Here is a 20,948-nt window from a genome sequence, read left to right as displayed (position 1 = left end):
TTAAAACACTTAACAACAAAATTCCACTAAGACCACCGTATTCAGGTATAAGAAAGATGGGGGAGGCGTTCCCTGGGGACTGACCTCAGAGCCTTTGCACTGAACTATATCCCCAGTTCTTTTTATCTTTTGAGACAGGCAGGGTCTTGTTAAGTCACTAAATTGCCCAGGTTGAGCTTGTACTTGTAATCCTCCTTTTGCCCTCCCAGAAGTTCTGAGATTGCAGGCATGCACCACCACGCCTGGCCATAAAAAAGATTTTTGAGAAATCAAACAGATGTGCATACACACATAAAATACATTTATATGTAGAATAGGTAAATAAATGCTTAAACCAATTAGTGTTTCTGATGATTTGAAAATAATGACCCTGAAAGCTGGGCATGGTAGCACATGCCTATAATCCCAGCACTCAGGAGGCTGAGGCAGGAGGATCACCACAGGTTTGAGGCCAGCCTGAATTTAGTGAGACCCTGTCAAAAAAGCGGGGGTAGGAGATACCACCCCATCACCCCATATCCATGAGCAGAGACATCCTGTAGTGCATCAGAGCTCTCAAACTCACTGCTGATGAGTGCATAAAATGCACCACCTCAATGGAAAAGGCTAGTGTTTGTTTACACAACCAAAAATATACCTACTCTATGATCCAGTGATTCCAGCTCTAGGCTTTTACTCAAGAGAAATAAAGACATTTCCATGAAGACTTTTACAAGTATGTTCACAGCAGTGATTCTTACAGCAAAAATTGGGAATAGCTCTTGTCCAAACCAAACCAAACCAAACCCTGTAATATATTTATATAAATACCATGTAACAACTAAACAGGGACAATTATTTTTTGTTTGTTTGCTTTTTGGTAGGTGGGTTGTTTTTTGAGACTGGGTCTCAATATGTAGTGGTGATCCTCCTGTCTCAGCCTCCCGAGGGCTGGGGTTACAGGCATGTGCCACCATGGGTGGAGAAGAAGCCGCACCACACTGGGGAGGGGCTGTTGAGGTCCCCATCTCCTCTCCGAGGGACCTCTTAGGACCTCGTCCTGTGACACACCAATTACATAATTTCAATTCCAACTGAGCAAAGAAGTTCTTGGTGACAATAGTGATGTGCTTTATCTTGGTAATTTTTTCTTGGTTACGCAGGTCATGCACACTTGCCCAAAAGCAGCGAATTGTGAATGCACATTTATGATTCCACATTTCCTAGTGTGTAAACTTTATCTTGAAAGAAAAAGAACATAAATACCAAACTTATTGTAACTGGCACTGCAAAATGGAACTTTAAAAGTTACTTCCTTTTTTTTTTTTTTGCTTTTAGAGGAAGTGATTTCTTTAAACTTTCTACTGCTGAGCACATAACCCACACACCCTCTCCTCAGCCCAAAAGCAATCACAGAATATGCAGGTGCTGGACCCCAGAGACCAGGCCCAGTTTCCTTTCCTAAAGAAGGGAGAATGAGGGAGGCTGAGACAAGAGGATCTCACCAAGTTGCCCAGGGAGGACCCTAGCTTGGGCAACTTAATGAGACCCTGTCTCAAAATAAAAAATATAAAAGAGCTGGGAATGTAACTCAGCGCACAGGCATTGGCTCAATGTGCAGTACTAGAAAAAGACAAAAGAAGAGGAGGTGGAGGAGGAAAGAAAAGAAAAGAAAAAGAAAAAGATGGACAGAGGCCTGGGGTATACCTTAGTGGTGGAGTATGTGCTTAAAATGCTTAGAGCCCTAGGTTCAAAATTCAGCACCCAAAGAAAGAGAAAACATGGATAGAGGGATAAAACTCACAAGTGAATATGTCAGTTTTAAAAAGTATGGGAGAATGTTAACAAGAATCTGGAGAGAAAGCATACTAATATTCATATAAAATTCTTTCAACTTTGCTATGTTTGAAATTTCAAAATACAGAACTAGAAAAGTCAAAATACTTCATTACTTTTTCATAGGAAGACATATGTCTTCAAAAACACATCCTCAACTTTCCTGTGTGCTTCAGGTACCTGGGATACAAAAGGCTCCCAAGTGGCTTGCTGTGTTTGCTGCACTTAAGCAAAAGTGTGGAGAGTAGAGACCTCCACTGCAGCGTGGCAACAGGGACAGATTTATACCCACAGTTTTCTTTTGATTGCTTTCCCTCTCCCAGTGGAAAAATCATGTTTGCTCCCACGTGAAATTAAATTTCTTCATTCTGTGTAAATTTGTGTGGACTTTTTGTTTGATCTGATCATAACATCTGTCTGGTTTCTTTAACACAAATAAAAGCACATTTTAATCAATGTGGAGCTACCTCTAAGAGCTGGAACTAGAGGTTCCATTAGACCCAGCCATCCCTCTGCTGGGTATCTTTCCAAAAGAATTAAAAGAATCATATCACAGAAATATATGTGTACCTATGTTTATAGCAGCACAGTGTAATAGAGTTCAGTTGGAAACTGGATAAAGAAGATGTGGTTTCTCTATAAAATGGAATATTACTCAGCCATAAAGAATGAGAAAATAGATTCATTCATAGGAAAATGGATGCATATTGAGGATATACTCCTAAGTGAAATAAATAAGTCACACATGTGTAAATACCGAAGTTTCTCTCGTGTGAAAAACTATAATAGTACATAAGATCCTAATGGGATAATTGACCATGTGAAATAGGAAGAAAAAGGCTAAAGGTGTAGGGAAAGTGGGAAGGGTAGGGGAAAGGGAATAAGGGAAAAGAAAAAAATATGACAAATTGAAAAAATGGAAATAAAGTATTTGTAAATGGGGAGGGGAGAAGGGGGGTGAAGGGAGGGCAGGGACAAGGAGAAAAAATGAGAACCAAGACCTGTCATGTAAAGGTACACGATCCCAATAATGAACATAATTGTACTGTATACCTTAAATGTACCAATAAATTCAATAAAAGGAAAAAAAAAAAGCACATTTTAAAACACAAATTCACAGGCTGGGGAGGTAGCTCAGTGGTTCCGCCACCTGCCTCACAAGCACAAGGACCTGAGTTCGATCCCTGGTACCAAAAACAAAACAAAAAACCACACATTCATTTTTATACATTTGAGTCATGATTTTTACTTTTTTGGAAAATTATTTTTAACGGTAGTTACACATACATAAATCTGGATTGCTGTTGCTGTTGTTGTTATTTTGTTTTGCTTTGTTTTTGAGACAGGGTCTCACTTCATAGTTGAGACCGACCTGGAACTCACTCTGTAGCCCAGGCTGGTCTCAAATTCACAGCGATCCTCCTGCCTCAGCCTCCCAAATGCTGGGATTACAGGTGTGTGCCACCAAGCCCGGCCTATCTGGATTTTTTTTTTTAATGTTAAATTGAGCACGACAATTTATGTAAACTTTTAAGAATAAACACACATACAGGTGTTTACACAGCACAAAACTGAGAGGGGAGAGAAGGAGCACGAGGCAGCAGCTGCTCGGTGGAGGGGGGCAAAGTGCGCTGGGAGGCGAGGCCAGAGGGTTTCTACACAAACCACCCGAAGCAGAGTCAGATGTCGTGACTAGTACTTCTCAATTACAGAAAAATGGCTATCATTCACAATATTATTTATACTTGTTGTACCTTACAAATTCCTTAGGAAAACCAAAGCAAAACAAAAGGATTCCAAAGTGCTTGGTTCTATAATGTCTCACTGTCCACGCCCCAGGGGACGGGCAGGACGCGATGTACAAAGAAACCATGTTCCCAGAGCGAACTGCTCAGTCAGTGGCTGGGCCTCATTTATTTTCCACAAAGCAGTGTCGTACCTGTGAGGGTCCAGGACAGCACCCCTAAACCCATTTAACGAATCATATGCAGATGCTAACCCTAACAGTACATGTCTCACCTCTTCTGGTTAGGAGGTAATGATGGCTTGGGATATGGCTAAAGGTAACGAGTTCAGGTGCAGTCCACTAGTTACCCAGAAGTTACACCTGCTTGACAAGACATAGGCTAGGTATCTGCATGCATACAGAATGTTATTAGGTTTGCTGAACTAACTCTCTCTCTCTCTTTCTCTCTCTCATTTTCTCTTTCTCAAAATATATAATGTGAAATAAATATTTTTTCAATGGTGGGATTTGAACCCAGAACCTTTGCACTAAGCTACATCCTGGCCCTTTTAACTTTTCCCTTTATTTTTCAGAAAGAGAGTCTCACTAATTGGGAATTTGCCTAGCTGGACTTGAAGTTGCAGTCCTCCTGCCTCAGCCTCCCAGAGGGCTGAGATTACAGGCGTGCACCACCACATCCAGCTATAAATATGTATTTCTATATTTACACACACACACACATATATATATGGTATGTTAATATGTGTATTAATTTGTTTTACAACAGTAGAGAGATTATGTTAGATTCTGATGAGTAGAGTCCCCAAGATTTAGGTGCCCTGGCAATAAATAAGATATAACCAGCTGGCAGCTCTGTTAAAAAGATGTCTTATGGATTTTTTTTCTAGAAACTTGAGTGAGAAGCGGAGAATATTTCCATTCACTAGTGCCTGGTAAAAGCCAGCAATGCATTTGGCATTTTCGCGGCTTTCTGTCTAAAGCCAATCTCACGGTGCACCAACTTTACACGGTGGTCTATTACTGCCTTTTCTTCCTACAGCTCCATCTCTCCCCCAGAGGATGGCTCCAAAAAACACACTTGCCACCTGAAGCTTATTGATTTCTTTTGCTTAAACTGTGGTAAAAGAATCATCAATATGATAAATGTAAGGCAAGGCTTCCTTCTATTTTGTTCCCCTGAGCTATACTGCCAGCCTCCAGAGTCTTTTTTTTAAAGATAGCTATCCCCCAGGGAGGAGGAAAAAAAAAAGGTCACTTTATAATCAAATACTTACAAAGTATCTATTGCTCTGGCGAATTCTTTCAATTCCTTTAATGTAGAATACAAAGTTGCAGCTGAGGTTGGCACAGTAGCCTAAAACAACCTCACTCAAGGTCTAGTTCTGGCTGCTTTGGCTACTGTATTTGTGCAAAAGGGCAAATTAGACACAGATTTAGTAATTATTCCTGAGGGCATAAATTTTCACATCTATGTGTAAATCGCTATTATAAACCAGCCTTTTAAAGGTAATTTTTAAAAGTAATAGAGTGATTAAGTCACAGTTATCACAAACACACACTTACAGGGCACATTGCGAAGAACACTTTTTACTATTATGAAAGCAGAATCTTGTAACTTGGAATTAAATAGTCAGTGACAGCCGGCTATGGAGGTGCACACCTGTAATCCCAGCAAGAAGCCTGAGGCAGGAGGACTGCCAAGTTTGAGTCCAGGCTGCATGCACAACTTAGCAAAATCCTGTCTCAAAATCAAAAATAAAAAAGAGCTGGGTACGTAGCTCACTGCTCAGTTCAAGTCCTAGTACCACCAAGGGGCTAAAAGAATGCATGTGAAGAGTTTAAAGAAAAATGTTTTACAAGTAAGAGGAAAAACAGTATTTTCAAATTAATGTTATTTTATAAAGTATGCTGTGATTTTCCTTCTTTCCTATTTTGATACTGAAGATTGAATCTAGGACCTTACACATGCTAGGCAAGTGCTCTTACCACTGACCTAATGCCCAGCCCTTCTCTGCAATTCTGAGACAAAGGCTCGCTGCCTCTGTCTTCCAAGTCGGCATGTGGGTGTACCACCATGCCTGGTGTGGTTTTCTAATTTTATGAGTGCTGTGGATCAAACCCAGGACCTTAGACATGCTAGCCAACTACTCTTCAAATGAGCTACATCTCCAGTAAGTATGTGCTTTTACATTAGTAGGGTATATTTATTTGGTTTTGGAGTGCTGGGAATTGAAGCCAGTGCCTCAGGCATGCTAAGCAAATGCTCTATCACTGAGCACCCTCAGTCTCTATTTACCTAAATTTAACTACATTTTGCTAGTGGATATTTGACTCGGCATATTCACCTACACACCTAAAAGTTAGGATGCTTTCAACTTAACATAAAAACTTTTGGGGGCCTTTTTTGTGTTTTTGAGGGTCCTTTATGTAGTTCAGGCTGGCCTTGAACGCACGATGTAGCCCAGACCGCCCTCAAACTCACAGTCATCCTCCTGTCTCAGCCTCCCCAGAGTTAGGATTATAGGTGTGCACCACCACACCCAGATGTTTTGGACTTTTTCATAGGCAAAATATGATATTTGAGATTGCCTTATAGTTGTACAATATGGCATAAACCAAATTTCAATAAAATTAAATTGATTCACTTAAGTGGTCTAGTGAGCACTTAGTCAAGTCATAGCTTGGATCTGTCTGTCAGAGGCATGACAACTGGAAATCCTGATCCTAGAGAGTGACTTGTTCTGCCTCCATTTACCAATCTTTTGGAGACTATACTAAGAATCAGCACATCAACAGCAGGGGCTGGGATTCTTTCCTGGAACCTGTCCCACCCCATCTTTGAATTGGGGACCTCCGTAGCCCACTGCCTGGCGCTCGAAGCCAGCCTATCTGTCTTGCACTCCACACCCGGAGGGGGCCGCACGTACCAGACCCACACTGCACCCTCCACTGAGTTAAGCCACCGTTCCCGCTGTCCCCAGTGAAGCCTGAGTCCTCCCTAATAAGGGGTCCTTATACTGAAACGGCTGCCCCTCTGTCTACCATTGATGCCCAGCCGCAGTTCGGGGCTCTCCACAAAGTCGTCCTGACCCCTCAGCCCACATGCTCGCTCTTGCCTTCCTGTACAGTGCAGTCACCATTCAGCACACTACAGTGGCTTTCGGCATATTCTTTCTCTCTCTAAAAGAACTCGGAGAACAGGGATCAAGAGCAGTAATTCTTTTAAGTCCCTCAGAGTTGATTGTTTTTTAATTAAAAATTTTGTATTAGTATCTGCTTGCAGTATATGCTGAGTCCGCTCACAATGGGAAGCTGCTACACTGCCATAACCACCTTAATTCTTTTGACTTTCTCCCTCTGCTCCCCGTCACCTGACTGAATGCCATCTAATGACACTGGGTCACTTTAGGCGAAGGACCCAATGGGCCCTGTTCAAGGACAAACTAAAAGGAAAACAGGAGTAGCATCTATTGCAAACCAGTTTTTGGCAAGGCAACTGCCTCTGAGACCTTCAGTATTAACCTACTGGCCTGAGCCACAGTGCAGGCTGCCACACGGCACTGGATGGAAGGCAAGCACTAAAAACATGACCATGCATTGCTTCCTAGCACCACAGAAGGCCCTCCCTGCAGCACAACCGTCATGCCAGCCTCCAAGATGGTTTCCCTGCACCTATGCTCTAATTGAGTAGGACAATCAGGTCTGTGACACTGCCAGTCAGATCGTGTCCCTTCCCTCTCAAAATCCTGTGATCATGGATGGGCTGAGTTTCAGCAGGAAACGGATGGCATAAAGTGGGTGAACTGAGGAAGTCTATATGGGGACTATTTACAACAACGGTGTGGGCAGGTGTGGGGAACCCACAAAGGAGAGTCCAGCCCCGGAGCTGGGAATGCAGAGGCACCAGATCCCCTCCTAAACTGCAAGGTGTGGAGGGAAGGAGTGGAGAGGGAGACAGGAGCTCCACGGAGCAGGCGTCTCACAGGCAGTGGCCTTCCGTCCACGCAGACTCCAGCTGCACAACCCCGCAGGAGGGAGGAAACACACTGATCTCATCCCTCACCTCCTCACCTCCTGGCGGTCCTTGCACAGCCAAGTTCAATGAGCAGCACTAGCCAGGGGGCCTGTCAGCACAGGGCCACCTCCTGGGGCAGATATACACAGCACCTCTGGCCAATGGGTGGCTTCCTCTCTCCGTGAGGGCCTTTCAATGTATCGTGCAGCCTGAAAGGCCGTACACAAGCCCATCTCATCTCCTGTTCTGCTCGGTAACCCTCTAGTCACCAAGCACACTCCTGCCTCAGACCCTCGGCCTCGCTGCCTTCTCTGCCCAGAATACTCTCCCATCGCACCTAGGTACGACCTGCTTCGTCAAGTACCTCAGGTCTCAATCAAGTGTAACATCCTCAGTTTTCCTTACTCCCATTCCTGCAGCACCCTATCCCTTTATCCTGCTTTACTGTTCTCCACAGCATGTCTCTCTCTCTGTCTGTCTCTCTCTTCCCCTTCCTCTCTTTTTGTGCTGCTGTAGATTGAACCCAGGGGCTTGGACAAGCTGAATACTCTGATCACCTAGCTACATCCCATCCCTGATACCTTTTTTCTTTTTTAACTGAGTGCCTCCCTGGCCTGGAACAAGTTTCCTAAAAACATCAAATCCATCTCCTTTGTTCCTTGACTGATGATGAGTACCTAGAACGGTGCCAAGAACATTAAAGTCACTCAAGTATTTGTGGAATGAATGAATGAACAGAAGGACCACAGCAAACTGTCCTTTGCACTGTTTATAAGTCTTAACTCCTACTATCAAAAAGTCTCACAAAGTCCCCAATAATCAAGTAGGAACTGAGCATTTGTTTTTTATTGCAACGGCACAAAACTAAGTAATTAGTAAATCACCATGAGTAAACAGAAGTTCTGATCAAGACCAAAAAGATAATTGGGTTGGTGGTGCACACCTGTAATCCCAGTACTCTGAAACTCTGAGGCAGGAAGACTGCAAATTCATGCCCAGGCCAGGCAACAAAGCAAGACTCTGTCAAAATAAAAATTTTAAAAAGGACTGTAAATGTAACTCAGTGTGAAGGGATGGGTTCAGTCTCCAGCGCCCAAAATACAAAAACAAACAAAAAAGCCCAGTATTTTCTGTAAACAACTCTTCTTCACAAGCTGTTCTTTTTTATAATTATTACTCATTAATTTTATTGGTATATTTCAGGTATACAATATGACAATCATCATTGGGAATTTGTGCCTTTACACAATGCATCTTGTTGTCCCCCCGCATTCCCCTGCCCTCCCTTCAACCCCTCCAACCCTCCCTATTTACAAAGCGTTTGTTTCCTTTTTTTCCCTTTTCGTATATTTATTCCTTTCCCTTCTTTCCTTTTCCCTAACCCTTCCACTTTCCCCTTTGGACCTTTTCTTCCTATTTCACATTATCTTATATATTTTGATCCTTATTTACACTTTCAGTTTACAAGCTGATATTTCTGATCAATGCAGATCACTACCCCACCAAGTACTTCTCTAAATCTTAGTCTTCTCATATTTAAAATGGGCAGGACTAACAGATACAATGGTTTTGTTCTGAGACAGTTTATAACTATACAGTTCAGGCTGGCCTTCAATTCACTTGTCCACAGTAGGTTTAAACTTATGGGCACCCTCCTGCATTGGCCTCCTCAGGGCTGGGATTACAGGAGTGTAACACCACCCCTGGCTGACTGACAGACAATGTATAGAGGGCATTTAGCACAGTTCTGGGACTAAATGATTGGTTACTACAATAATTATTAAAACACTGAGGTGGCCACAATATTTTCCCACTAACTGCAGCAGTTCATCCTGGACTTTTAAAAAGTGAGAAAAAAATGTGAGATGATGAAAAGATGGAAATAAAGTGTTTGTAGATGGGGAGGGGAGGAAGAGGTGAAGGGAGGGCAGGGACAAGGGGAAAAAATGAGAACCAAGACCTGTCATGTAAATGTACAGGATCCCAACAATGAATGTAACTGTACTGTATGCCTAAAATGTACCAATAAACTCAATTAAAGCTGAAAAAAATAAAAAATAAAAAGTGAACTGCAATAACACTGTAAGGACATAGGATACTGTACTTTCTGTCATATCAATTGGGCTCATTTCTGAAAGATGCTGTGTAACAACATATCAGGACCTAGCATCTTCTCGCGTTAACCTGATTTATCCCTCTTCAGATCAGAATGCAGTATCCATTTTGTATTGCTCATTATTCCTACTCAGAATATAAGCGCTGATGTTTTTCAACTAGGCAAGCAGGAACTTAAGTAGCCTTCTTTAAAAAAAAAAATTAAAGAGCGGGGATTTAGCTCAGTGGTTTGGTGGCCTGCCCTGCAAGCACAAGGACCCGAGTTCAATCCTCGGTACCAAAAAAAAAATTTTTCTTTTTAATTAAAAAGCAATATACATAAAGGGGAAAGAGTTGATCAGAAAAGCTTCTGAAAACAGATTTACTTTTTATTTGCCTCTCTTAACCATGAATATCTGAGGCAAGAGGATCATAAGTTTAGGCCCAACCCAGGCAACGTAAGTAACTTGGTGATCCCGTCTCAAAATAAAAATTCAAAAGGGCTGGTGGTGTAGCTCAGTGTGAAGGGCCTGGGTTCAATCCCTGGTTACATTTACAGACCAATTCTAATCCCCTTTTCTCCCCTGTCATTCTAGCCAGACCCCTATCTGCTAGGTCAGTGCAAGAAGCTACAAGAAAGGTAATTCCAGGGGCTGGGCTAAGGGGTAACCCCAAAGCCAAAGGCCAGAACAAAGGAAAAGAGTCTGACCTGGATCAATTCAACAGTCCATCATTTGGGAACACTGCAAAGATCCTGTAAGATTTTCACTGATAGCAGATTTTTTTTTTTTTTTTTTTTTTTTTTTGCAAATTTTGCCAAAGACTTCTTCTGTAGGACACACTGGTGAGTTAACTAACCTGAAGACCTCTATTTAAAATGTAAGGGTTTCCATAAAACATACATCTCCAGTTAAAATACTCCTTGTGCTCCTATGTATATGACCATATATTCAAGTCCTTTTGTTATAAATTCACATTTACAGCTATAACTATAATAATTACTGCTATTATTTGTGCTTCTAGCTTCAGGTATGAAAGACAAAGCAGGTCCTTCCAAGGTTAAGCCTGGAGACTGATCTTACTAAGAGATCTTATTTTATAAGCAGCTGGATGCTTAATAGTGCTAAAAAGAATCATCCCGACCACTTCTCCTAGTAACAGATGGATAAACAACTCTACAACTAACTTGAGAACAATTCCAATTGAGGAATGCAAAGAAAAATGAAACTACAATTCACTATTCATTGCCTCAAATATTTCACAATGATAAGTTGGACCCTACCTCCAGGCCTTAGTGAATGACAAGTAGTTCAAAATTCATACTTTAAATTTAGCATTTCCCAAACCGCATTCTTTTCCTGCCTGTCTTCCTCTTCAACCAGACTCCTGATCAGGGACTGTTTTCTGTTTGTATTTCCAGCCTTTACTATTGCGTCCAACCCAGAGCTGGTCCCAAATGATTATGAACACGCCCATCACGAGCAGGCCCCAATCTAGCACTGTAGGTCAGAAGTTAAACTGATTATGAAATGGCATAGAACGGCCTGACTCTTGTGTCCCCTCTGTCCTCGATACAGAGCAGGGTGGGTAAAGCACAGCCTCCATCCCGGAACCTCGAAACGTCCTGGTAGAATGAAGCGGGCTGTCTGATCCGCCCGGGCTCTGTGGGCTCCAGGCACAGGACACGATTCTCTACTGAAGCCGAGCGCACCAGGGTACTGGCCCCTCTGCCAAGCTCAACCTGACCACGACCCCTCCCAATCCTCCCCACAAACTCTCCACTCGGAAGCCCCAGCCTGGGCGCCAAGCGCGCCGGCGGCACCGCGGTGCACTATGGGAGTAGTAGTTCCCCGGTGAGCTCCGCACCGCGCGGCCCCGAGGCCGAGACTCCCGCTCCCAGAAGCCCCCGCAGGCGCCTCGCCCAGTCCTGCCACCTCACCTGTTCTATGGACGTGACTGTTTCCACCGAGTCGTCTTGCAACCGCTCCCGCGCGTGTTCGGGCCTCAGACTGTGCAGCGTTTCTGGCCAGACAGGGGAGGAGGACTGAGGGCAATAGTAGGTGAAAGAACTCGGAGAAGCCATGATCCGAGGAGCAGCGAGCGGTATATGGGATTCAGCTTCGTCCAGCAACAACGCGCATTGAAACTCGAGCGGGCTAAGGAGCTACGGAAACTGGGTAGAGTCAAAAAGAATTTGAACGCGAATCTCTCCTCCCACCTACACTTCTTTAGAGAGTGAGTTACTGGTTTGTTGCCGCCCCCCGTTGGGCAGACGTGCTGCTGCAAGAGCTCAGCTTCCTGGAACGCAAGGAAGGGTGCGTGCACCTAAATTTCATTTATGAGAGCCGGCGTGGGGATGTCTCTGTTCGTTATGCAAATTACACACACACACACCCCAGTATTCTGCTAATTCTCACTTGATTGTAATGCAGTAGTTTGTAGGTTCAGGTGCGCAAGGACCCAGTGAGTGTAACTTTTGATACCTTAGCCATGCTCTTTCTAATAGAATTTTTACAAAAAAAAAAGTGCTTGCGTTCCAGGAAGCTGAGCTCTTGCACCGTCCTCCGCAGTGGGACCCAAAAGATGTTAAATGGAGCCAGGCAAGCATCTCCTGAATGATAATGTCCATTCATTAAGCACTTCCTGTGTATCAGCTATGTGCTAGGCACTGACCTAAGTGCTAAGGAGACAGTGGTGAACAAGCCAGTCTCTGCCCCTGTCGGTCTCATTTGCCAGAAGAAACAGACTTCAGATAATATTTTAGGATTAGCTATTTCCTTACAGTTGAAGGAAATAACATGAGGCAGAGAGAAGCACAAGGTGCTGCAAGATTGAATGACAAGGGAGACATTAAGGTAGTCTGAAAGATCTGGAAAGACTCTGATGAGGAAACAAATTAACTACTCCAGGCGAGGAAATAATAGCCAGGTGGAGGAAACCCACCGACAACCAAAAACCTAGTGAAACCAGTAGCAAAATACAGAAGTCTGTACCCTTCATAAGCATCAAGGAGATTGTTCAGCCTTGGGTCGGCAATGGCCTTCCAGTTGTCCTTCCTCTGGAGGATTTCATTAAACAACTCATACAAGAAGTAGAATGAACGTCAATATTGGTGATGCTTGGGAGAACGTTGTTCTTACTAGGGAGGGGAAGTCTTAGTAATGATAATTAATAGCAGCTCCAGCTTGTACAGCAGATGGCTTGGGTTTTTTTTTTTTTACTCAAATGCCTGATACTATTTTTCTAAATTAAACTGTGAATCGTATTCCTTAAAAAATAATATAAAATGTGGACAGTATTAGTTTGTACTTCCAAAAGCAGGAAAACCTTAATGGTCTAAATGAACCACTAGAGGTCGCTTCTGACCCTATAGAAAGTGCAGGGAGTAGGTTCTAAAACCTCTGTGGAAACTGTTCTCTCCATGGCTTAGAGATACGCAGAATGAAAGGTTTCTTTTTAATTAATATTTTGTAAAACTATGTAGTAATGCAATTGGAACATTTGGAAATGGAAGGAGCTCATTTATTATCCATCCGGGTGATTAGTCACCCTATCTACTCTCATGTCATCATCTGTGCCCACCTATTCTGAGGTCCTTGTCCTTGTTCCTCCCTAGGTCCCAGCTCCTGCCTAGGCTCAGCCCCTCCGGCTCACCTAATGCCCCAACCAAAGACCGACTATACTGATTCTCCCTTGCTTCTCCTCCAACATTAAATTTTCTCTCTCTATCTGGTCATACCCATCCCTGCAAACATGCTATTTCCCCATGGGAGGGATTTTTCTTTTAGGAGGATGAAATCTCACTTTGTTACCTGGGCTGGCCTCAAATTCCTAGGCTCAAGTGATCTTCCTGCTTCTGCCTCTGGAGTAGGTCAGCACTGCCTGTAGGCATGCGTGTGTGTGTATTGAGGGTCAGGGGTGCATGCTACTCTCAATTCCACTCCTCCAGCTACTTCCGTGTTACTCACTTTTGCAAAGCAAAAGTCTGTGAAGGCATCATCCCTGCCAATGTCTCCAGGTCCTCTCCACCAGCTCTCTTTTGAACCCGTGTAAACCTGGCTTCCCGATCAGGTCAAGTTCATTAAGCTCCTATTGTTAAATCCAAAGCCCATTCTCAGCCCTCATCTCACAGCTTCCTGCTTGACTTCCCAGCAGCACTTGCATGGCCATTTGCTCCCTCTTGAACCCTTTGCTGTTCTTGCAGGGCCTGGCACTGGCTTTCCTCTGCTGCTTCGCTGTGGGAACGTCAAGGGATTCGGTGCTCAGCTGTCTTCTCTGTCCACACTCACGGGCCTGTGAGCGCAGGCAGTCCCGGTCTTTTAAGTATTATCAGTCATATTTAGGGAGAAAACTCCTGAGTTGGGATCTCCAGACTGCAGTGTGCATAGCTCATGCCTATTTTCATTTCCATTTGGATCACTGATAGGCATCTCAAACTTAACATATCTACTTCAGAGCTGCCGGCTTCCCTTTAACCCTGCACACTTAAGTCTTCCCTGTCTCAGTTGTGGTAACCCTATTCTTATAGTTACAACAAATACTGTATCTTGTAGTGATTTTAATTTAAAAATTTTTAAATTTTCTCTTCTTTTTCTTTTGCAGTTCTGGGGAATCAAACCCATGGCCTCATTCATAATAGCCAAGTGCTCTATTACTGTGCTATATCCCCAGCTCAGTAATAATTTTTAAATGATTACATTAGAATTTAGAATTTTTTTTGAAACAGGGTCCTGCTATATAGTTCAAGCTGGCCTTGAACTTACTATGTAGCCAAGGCTGGCCTTGAACTCATGGCAATCCTCCTGCCTCAGCCTCCCAAGCACTGAGATTACAGGTATGCACTACCACAGCCAGCAGAATTCATAAATTGTGAGATTCTATTTCTGTTCATATTTCTGGTAGCACACAAAAGAAAATATTGTTCCTAATAAAAAATCATTTTCTAAATATAATTTTATAGCACAGAGAACAACTATGTGTGTTTTTCAGATCTCAATAAATTACCAACTTATCAATAAATTACCAAGTTATCAGTAAATTACCAACTTAACATACCTGCATCATTTTATTCTGTTATGTTCATGTGAAATAAATCACATTATACGTCACTAGTCATTACACACTGGTACTGAAATTTGTACAAAAGTATTCCCTCTCAGTCCTATTTTGGGTTTATGATAGTAAAAACTACTTCACCAGCAAATGAAAGAAAACTGGAGCCAGCTAAATAACATTGTTGACATTGAAAAACCTGGGAAGAGGCCGGAGGTGTGGCTCAGTGCCAGAGTGCTTGCCTGGCATGCAAGAGCCCTGGGATCCATCCCCCGCACCACAGAACAGACCACAAACACACAAACCAACCCTGAGAATGGCTTTTCAAGCTGTTTTGGCATTGCCGAAAGTGTACACTGAAGACCATACAGGTGACTCTGAAGCCTGGCTGTGCTTCGGGATCACAGAGACCCTTGAAAGATGACATTAGCAGGCACCAGCTCAACCTGGGGCATCAGGATCTCCAGGCTGGGGCCCAGGCACGTGCACATTTTTTTAATTTTTATTTGTTTGATACCGGGGATTGAACTCGGGACCTTGAGCTTCCAAGGCAGGCAGCAGAACCACTGAGTTAAATCCCCAGCCCTCGCGCACATTTTTAAAGTTCCACAAGTGATGCTGAGCACAGAGCTGAGACCCACGTGAAGCTTCTTTATATGACGCAGAAACGCTGTCCACCAGAGTCCCGGTCCCTTCCACTGGGGAGAGTAGCAGGCGGGGAGAGACAGCCCTGTAGCCTCCTTGCACTTAGCCCATTGGAACCCAGAAGGAAGACACCCACTGCAGCAGGCTAGCGCTTAAGTGTCTTCTTTCTATTCAGTGCTCTATTCCGTCTCACCCTCTGCCAGCTTCATGCCAAGGCCTAGGGCAGCCTCTCTCTCCATGCCTCAAAATGTCTAAAATCTCCATTAACAAAAAGGCCCTTTGGTGTTTTACACCACTGGAAGAATGCTAACCCTTTGCAGACTCCAAATTATGTTGTAGGCAAATAGCGTGATCTCTTTCAAATGTATTAACGCTCCGTTCAAACAGCCTTTCTGGGGCCGGAGATTTAGCTCAGCGGTTCAGTGGCCGGCCTCGCAAGCGCGAGGACCCAAGTTCAATCCCTGGTACCACAAAAAAAAAAAAATAGCCTTTCTGAGGTCTGCTAATTTAGAATTACAGGGTCAACTTTTTCCTCTCCTGTGGACAGTTCTTCCTGCTATCTATAAGGAGATTTTTGGTGTATATTTTCATTTTAAAAAGGAAATCTGTAATCACCATGAGTGAGGGACACGGAGTGTGGTGTTTCCTCATCTTTGATGGGTGCTTTTCTTGATTCTTCCTACAAGGCAGATCTACAAAGAGTAGTGTCTTCTTTTTAAATACAGCCCACAATAGAAGTCCCTTGTGAAGATACCAGAGCTTCTGCCACCCCAGGTGCCTAAATGACCTTGTGGAACACGGCCACCCAACCCTCTCACCTTGCTGCCCATTAGACTTGACAGAAGACTGAAAGAAACCTTTATGGTGTGAACCCCCAAAGTTGAGAAGTTCATCTGTTATGGCAGCCAGCATTACCTTCATTGATGCATGTGATGACACATTCCTGCCTGCAGATTTTATCTCACCAGCCTGAACCTAATTTGAATGAAGGTTTAGGATGACATATAGTGTATGTGATGGTTGCTAGTCATGTCTCTCAACTCTAGTTTCATAAGGAGAAGGATCTCTCTTCTGAGACTTTCCCGTTACAAAATCCAAAATCGCCCACATCTAGACCACCTGCCAGGAAACCGCAAGAAAGACACCTCAGCTTTCATTTCCTGCTGTTAGAGAATGAAATGGTTTCTAGAAGTGACCTGGACACAGGAAATGCGATGAGGCCCCGGGTTTGGTGCTTGTTATAGGCTGAACTGTGTTCCCCAACATTCATGTCGAAGCCCTCGCCCCTAGCACTACCACAGATAGCTAAATTATGGAGATGCTGATAGGCAGTTAGGAAGAGAACAGGCCCAATAGAGTCAGAGCAGAGATGAGGCAAACCCAGCTGGTGGCCAAGGGCTGAGCTGATACAAATTGGGCCCCAAGATGGAGACAGAATGACTAGGCCTGCGAGCCTCCCAGGAGATAAAGGACAGTCCAGAGCAGTTCTAACTAGTACTGGCTGGTCCACTAAGCCTGAACAGTGTAACAAACACACAGACCGATGACCAAAACACTCTGACCCTCACTATTATTCCTTCCAGAATCACCTTTGTTCTTCTCCACGCTGTGTGCCCTTGCTGCTTAACCTTGTTTTTCTATTAGATCAATATGAGCTAAATAACTGCCCTTGTAATCCTGTAGGTTGATTGCAGCTTGACCCGAGGTAACCTGTGGTGTGATTTTATGTATAAAAAGAGCCCTAGGGCCAGGGATTTGGCTCAGTGGTTCTGCTGCCTGCCTCACAAGCGCAAGGGCCCAAGTTCGATCCCCAGCACCCCACCAAAAAAAAACCCACCCTAGACAAAGAGCCTCAGTGGCAATGCACTTTGAGGACCACTCCTGCCTCTCAGGAGCTTTCTGTTAATAAAACTTTCCTACTTTCACCTTCTTTGTCCTCGACTCCATTTTTTGGCATCGTGAGACTTGAACTCAGCACTTCTAACAGACCAAGAATTACTTCCCTTGAAACAGGTGTAACAGGTTGTGACTATTTTGATAAAGTAAAAATCAAAATGACTGCAGAATGGGCAGGCGGAGAAAGGTCTTCGATTTTTACTGACAGGAGGGAGAGTCATCCTGGGAACTGAATCCACCAGAGGGGACAGTTTTCTGGACTCTAGCAGTACTTTACCAGGTTTGAGAAATACTGGAGTGACCAGTTCTGCCTCTTGGTCTAGACACACTTCAACACACACAATCTGCTCCCACCCTCGTTTGGACAGTTTCTAAGCACTGGATTCGCCAGGAGCTCAGGTCCACTTTCCTTCAACTGGACACCAGTGCCGTCTAGCTGTGCCTGCATTCTGGGTTTGTACATCTGTTCTGCACCTGAGTAAAACGGTCTTTGCTTTATTTTACGCTCATTTACAATTTCTTGGTTTACCATTTCTGGAAAAAGGATCTTCAAAGAGGTAATTAAGATAAAGTCATATTGATGGGCTCTAATCTACATGGCTGTTGTCCTTATAGAAGGGGGGATCAGGACATAAATATCCACAGAGGGAAATGCATGTGGGACACGAAGGTGGCCATCTAGAGGCCACTCTCTGAGGGCCATCTGAGAGCCCACAAAAGGAATGACACCCTGCGCTCACAGACTTATAAGAAAATAAACTTCTCCTGTTTAAGCTGTCCACCCAGTGGCATTTGTTATGGCAGCCATGGGAAATTGAGTCCCAAAGGTGTCACTAAGGACAGTCTGAGATGATACTGTGAACCATCTTGTATTAACACAAATGCTATCGGAATTATTTCCTTGGGTTCCCAGTCCTGAGAGACACGTGTTTCTGACAAGTTGTCTTCTTTGTGTGTCATTTCAGAGTAACTCTCCCTCGTTCTCCAGCTCTTGGATGGGAAAGGAGAAAGGATGCAAAAGGAGGACACGCTGAGGTGACGGGGGCAGGCTTTTCTGTCCTGTTTCTTCTGAGTCAAGACGAGATGGGAGCCCTCCTGCCCGGTGAGCATGTCAGTCACGCAGGCCTGGACGCTTGGGAGTGAGTCTGGCCGAGGAGCCCCGGAGACAGCTGTGCTGTCTTGGTGGTGAGTGGGCTGCCTATCTGAGCATCTCTCAAGTCGTCGCACTGTTGCCATGGCAGATCCCGCAGCGGTGCCCTTGGGAGCATGTGCAGCGTGACTGGAGGGGGGGGCGGACTTGTCTCCCCGGAAAAAGAACTGGTGCAATCAAGAGACTGATTTCTTGTGGGAAAGACATTCAGCCGCTGCTCCTCAGCTGTCTCTCGGTCCTACTGAAATTAGGCCCCAGTTCAAGTTGACTGCACCTGGGAAGGCTGTCAAAATGTCCCATTTAGTGACTGGACAAAGGAGATGGAATTGAGTGTTTCATTTACAAAGACTCTGTCACCTAGAGAGCTCGTTTGCTAACATTGTCCCCAAATCTTACCTGAACATGGTGGCGCCTGTAACCCCTGAACTCTGGGAGGTTGAGGAAGCAGAACGGCAAGTTCAGGCCCAGCCCGGGCAACTTAGTGACTTGGTGAGAGACCTTGTCTCAAAATAAAAAATTAGAAAAGGGCTGAGGATGTAACTCAATATGAAGGCCTCTAATCCCTAGTGCCACAAACAACAACAACAACAACGACAATGACAACGAACCCCTTCGATCTTCCAATCACAGAACACGCACGCTGAAGGGGGAAGTGTGGGAGTGGGGAGATCGCTAAGCTAGGGGAAAGATTTCTTGATGGCTCGGAAAGTGGCTTAATCAGGATAAGAATGAGTAACTGAAGCATGCGCTTCTATTCCACTCCCTGCTCCCTTGTTTGTTTTCCAGTAAAGGTCTTGCTGTAGGGTTCAGGTAGGCCTGAACTCACTGTAGCCCAGGTGGACCTCAAGCACTGGCACTGCAGGCATTTGTTACCACACCTGGCTCTCCCCCCATTTAAAAACATCCATGTAAACTGTTGAACTTGAAGTGATTCTAGTATGATGAAGTACCCTCAATTTTAAATGAATGTGAGCATTTTCCTTCTGGATTTATTCAGGAAAGTCCTCATTCCCTTTCTGTCTTGCCCAGGGAAAACCATTTCTATCAAAGAATTTTCCTCTTGGACTGAAGAATCCACCTAAGCTTGATTTTTCTTTCATGCTTCTTTTGACAGAAGCAAGCAGAGAGCCACTGTAAGAAATAAAAGGAGACAGAAAAACTTGCAGCAGGGACAGGTTTTCCGTAAAATAAAGACCTGGGAGGGGCTGTTGGCTCCAAAGTACCGCAAAGAGCTTTCCTGTAGAGTAAGGAGTAAGGGTTTACAGATGCTAAAGGAAATGAGGAAGGTAAGGACCTGCTCTTCTCAGGATGGGCCTTCAAGTCTGTGGTCACTGGACTGCCTTGCATTGGTGCAAGGTTTCCTATTCAAGAGGCTGAATGCCCCTTGACTTGGATGTTTAGTACAGTAAACAGATTTAATGGGCTTTATAACCAAGGGCCAGAAATGTGGGTAAACATGGGGAAAATGTGCCTGCTGGCTTTTCCCTTCAGCCACTAACATCACAAATAAAGACGCCTGTAAAGTAGATGCACCACTACAGTGTTGATCTACGGGACCCCAAAGCAGGTCGCTGAGTTAACCTGAGCCCTGTATTTCATGGAGTGATGGGAGGAAGGAAGCATCACAGGTTGGGTCTCAGTTCAGAAAAAGCCCTAGCAGGCTCATCTGCTTAGGTATGCAGAGTGGAAGTGTTAGAGTGTGCCTTCCCCACCTCGTATATTACTGACTACAGTGTCAAGTCGATAGATAACAAGGGAAATCATATAACTCCCAACCTGTTAAATGTTAGTTATGCAGAGTTTGTGCTCCCCAAAATCGAAGAATGAATTTTAAGGAACAGCAGAGGTTAAGAGTAGAAAAAATTAGGGCCAGGGATTTAGCTCAGTGGTGCCACTGCTTGCCTTGTAAGCACAAGGTCCTGAGTTCAATTCCTGGTGCACGCGCGTGCACACACACACACACACACACACACACACACAGAGTAGAAAAATGTATTGAAAGAGATTCCTCCTGAGAGACAGGAGGGGACCCACAAAATCATGAGGTGGGTACAATGTAGGCCAAAACTGATCAACCAAGATTATCAGTATAGTCGCTTAGGTAATATCAATCCAGTGAGGAAAGAGGTCACATAGGAAGTGTACCTGGAAAGACATTTTCAGGAAGGGATAATCAGGAGGTCCTGGCCACCCACCTGGGTGACTGACGTCTATCTAAACTTTATTGAACCAAGTGATTCCAATTATAGTATCATCTTGAATTTATTGCTTATCCCTTGGGGAGGTCATTTTGTCTTTATCTCATTGAGGCCTGGCCTTTGACAGATGTGCCTCTAGCCACAGTTGTAATGTGTTCTCATTTTCTGTACTGACTCCCTCTGGTATTTTTACCTAATTTAGTTGTCTATAATAAAGGGATATACTACAGTCCTCTCTACATATTATTTTTTTCGTCTTTCCAACTATCCCTTAAATATGTTTTTCCCCCTGTAGTACTGGGGATTTAACCCAGGGCCCTCTCAGTGAACTTCGTC

At 44.1% G+C, this 20,948-nt stretch overlaps 1 protein-coding gene across 1 annotated transcript in view; it reads right to left on the bottom strand.

Annotated features, from left to right (window-relative positions):
• Positions 1–11,922, bottom strand: part of Fntb (farnesyltransferase, CAAX box, beta) — a 72,769-nt gene extending 60,847 nt beyond the window's left edge. The window contains exon 1 of the mRNA XM_010603038.3: positions 11,611–11,922. Coding sequence (XP_010601340.1) covers positions 11,611–11,754 — 144 coding nt within the window. The 5' untranslated portion in view covers positions 11,755–11,922. The remainder of the gene's footprint in view (positions 1–11,610) is intronic.
• Positions 11,923–20,948: the final 9,026 nt, after the last annotated feature.

This window comes from Fukomys damarensis, unplaced genomic scaffold, assembly GCF_012274545.1.
Source record: "Fukomys damarensis isolate Sample0158 unplaced genomic scaffold, DMR_v1.0_HiC HiC_scaffold_21, whole genome shotgun sequence".
Classification (NCBI taxonomy): Eukaryota; Metazoa; Chordata; class Mammalia; order Rodentia; family Bathyergidae; genus Fukomys; species Fukomys damarensis.
This window is presented reverse-complemented; position numbering and strand designations above follow the sequence as displayed.